General features: G+C 35.4%; 1 protein-coding gene across 1 annotated transcript; it reads right to left on the reverse strand.

Annotated features, from left to right (window-relative positions):
• Positions 1-704: 704 nt before the first annotated feature.
• On the reverse strand, positions 705-1721 carry LOC149162526 (receptor-like serine/threonine-protein kinase At1g78530). The gene is made up of 2 exons (XM_089435718.1): positions 1592-1721; positions 705-1501 (listed from the first exon to the last, which is right to left on the reverse strand). Exons 1-2 carry the CDS (start codon positions 1683-1685, stop codon positions 1086-1088), a joined length of 510 nt encoding a protein of 169 aa, XP_089291844.1. The 5' UTR covers positions 1686-1721; the 3' UTR covers positions 705-1085.
• Between the last annotated feature and the right edge of the window lie 550 nt (positions 1722-2271).

Consider the following 2271-nt stretch of genomic DNA (forward strand, 5'->3'; position numbering starts at 1 on the left):
TGCTTGCAGACAATCTATCAAGGATAATGTAAATGGAGCAATCTATCTTTACTTGTGTCAAGTGTTAAAAAATATTATGAGTGCAAATCCAATTAGACAAGATGAAAGCTCCTTAAGTGTAGAACAAGCACATTCTTGTTAAGAATAAAACAAACATCTTTAATGGTTCAAGATACCTATTTATAATGAATACACAATATTCTAATGAAAAATTATCTAATTTTCATTCCAATAAAGTAATATTGAGTATTTCACTTCTGTAGATATAAAAGTATGATGATGATCACCAACCCTAATATTGAATATGTAAGAGTGAGTAATGTTTGTCATACAAATTATGGGCCACTATAAAGTTGGTAATGAAATTTTGAGAAAAGTAATACAGATTATCATCACAAGTGAATTAGGCCCCTCCAACTTGTCACCTTATATGATATTAAATTTCATAATTATATTAAATTTCTATATAAAAAATAATAATAATAATAATAACATACCAATTTTATCTATAAAACAAATTAATAAAAATAAATCTTCAACCATTAACTATACATAAATCCCAAAATTAATATATAATTTTCACTTTATTATAAATTTTATTTAATAATTACATTTAAAAACCGAAAAATAATTAAAAAACATGATTATAGAAAGGAGAAATGCACTTGTTCAAACTATTCATAAAATACATCTAAATATATGTATATTATTTAAGATAAAATTTAATTCACAGAAATTTAGAACAAATTTCTCACTCAGACACCATATAAGAAACTAATTAACTAACCAACTAAACTCCTAAAAAACTAAAATCATTTTCCTCTAACCTATAGTCACAAAATAGAAATTATATAATCTAACAGTTCCAATCATTTTCCTCTAACCTATAGTCTTCCTCTAACCTATAGTCAAAAAAATAGAAATTATATAATCTAACAGTTTCATGTCATCCGCATTAAGTGGAATAATGTAATCAAATCATTTTCATCCACAAATATGTGCTAACCATTGAATGCAAGAAAGTAACCTAATTATCTGCTTACACAAACGTCCTAACTGGATTATGAAATGGTTTGGTCCGTCACCTATTCAAGCGTGCTGAATCGACTTTCAGAACTCTCATGGATTTTGGCGACCAGCTGCTCAAGCGATGCCTCCACCTCTCGAAGGGTCGGTCGTTGGTGGGGAGCCCTTCTGGTACACATCACACCTATCTTCGCCAACCACACGGCAATTCCATGTCCCGTAATTTCACTGCTTACATCACGTGATTCCTGCTCTTCATCTTCTTCTTCCTTTAGAATCTCCTCCACCAAATTCCCGTCAATCACGTCCATCAATCTGTCGGGGAATGCATCGCCCACCCAACTCTGCAATGATTTCCCTTCTTCTTCGGAGAAAACTGGATCTGTGGGCTTCTTTCCCGTGATCGTTTCCAACACCAAGATGCCGTAGCTGTATACGTCTCCTTTCATTGACGGACGCCCTCCTGTACCATATTCTGTAATCAATTTATACATAAAACATTGATTAGTGACTAATATATATCCTTATACTATATGGCTCATCAATCAAGTGTATGAGTGTTTACCTGGTGCAATATAACCAAAAGATCCTATCACAAGACTGGAGGTGTCCCCTGAGGCAGCTGCTGTTGAATCGTCATGCGCTTGTGGCGAGATCATCAGACGTGAAATACTGAAATCTCCAACATGGGCCGTCATAGTTGTTGAAATATAATTTCAACGCAGCCGTACGCTCCCCAAAACCGCCAGCAAAAACCACAAACCGGTTTAAAGATTTCTCGGACCGCCTACCTGCAGAGAATGGTTTTCGTACACAAGGGCCCGAGAAAATGTGGAGCTGACACGTGGTTCAGCCCTGACGTAACGCAACGTCATTTTCTCGGAGGATAAAGTTCAGCACTTGTTGGTCTTCCGATATTGCCCTCCACCGTCGGATGTGCTCCACCTTCTTCAACCGTTGATTGCCCGAAGCTGCTCCAAACCTGCATACGGCAAATATTAAATTCAATGCATTGCGTGGAGTAAAAGGTTTATGGTTGACCGCCGTAGGTGAGAGAGAGTCATTGAATTTAATGGTGCTACGTAGATTTAGGTGGGCCTTTTTATTATGGGTATGGGCACGTATAATATATGTCTTTTATATATATTTCTTATATACGGCATGTATTAAATGTGAAAACATATGTAATAAGTTTTTATGTTTTTGAGTGTGTTGACTTTTATTATGCATTGCACACGGGAGGTA

Source organism: Pinus tabuliformis, chromosome 5_2, assembly GCF_031772625.1.
Source record: "Pinus tabuliformis cultivar Carrire ecotype Pingquan chromosome 5_2, CPIR1, whole genome shotgun sequence".
Lineage (NCBI taxonomy): Eukaryota > Viridiplantae > Streptophyta > Pinopsida > Pinales > Pinaceae > Pinus > Pinus tabuliformis.

Bases quoted from the DNA above. Each gene is read 5' to 3' on its own strand.
- LOC149162526 (XM_089435718.1), bottom strand. From the start codon at position 1,685: ATGATCTCGCCACAAGCGCATGACGATTCAACAGCAGCTGCCTCAGGG. The intron at 1,502-1,591 runs GTAAACACTCAT...AATTGATTACAG, and splicing joins TTTTGGTTATATTGCACCAG to AATATGGTACAGGAGGGCGT.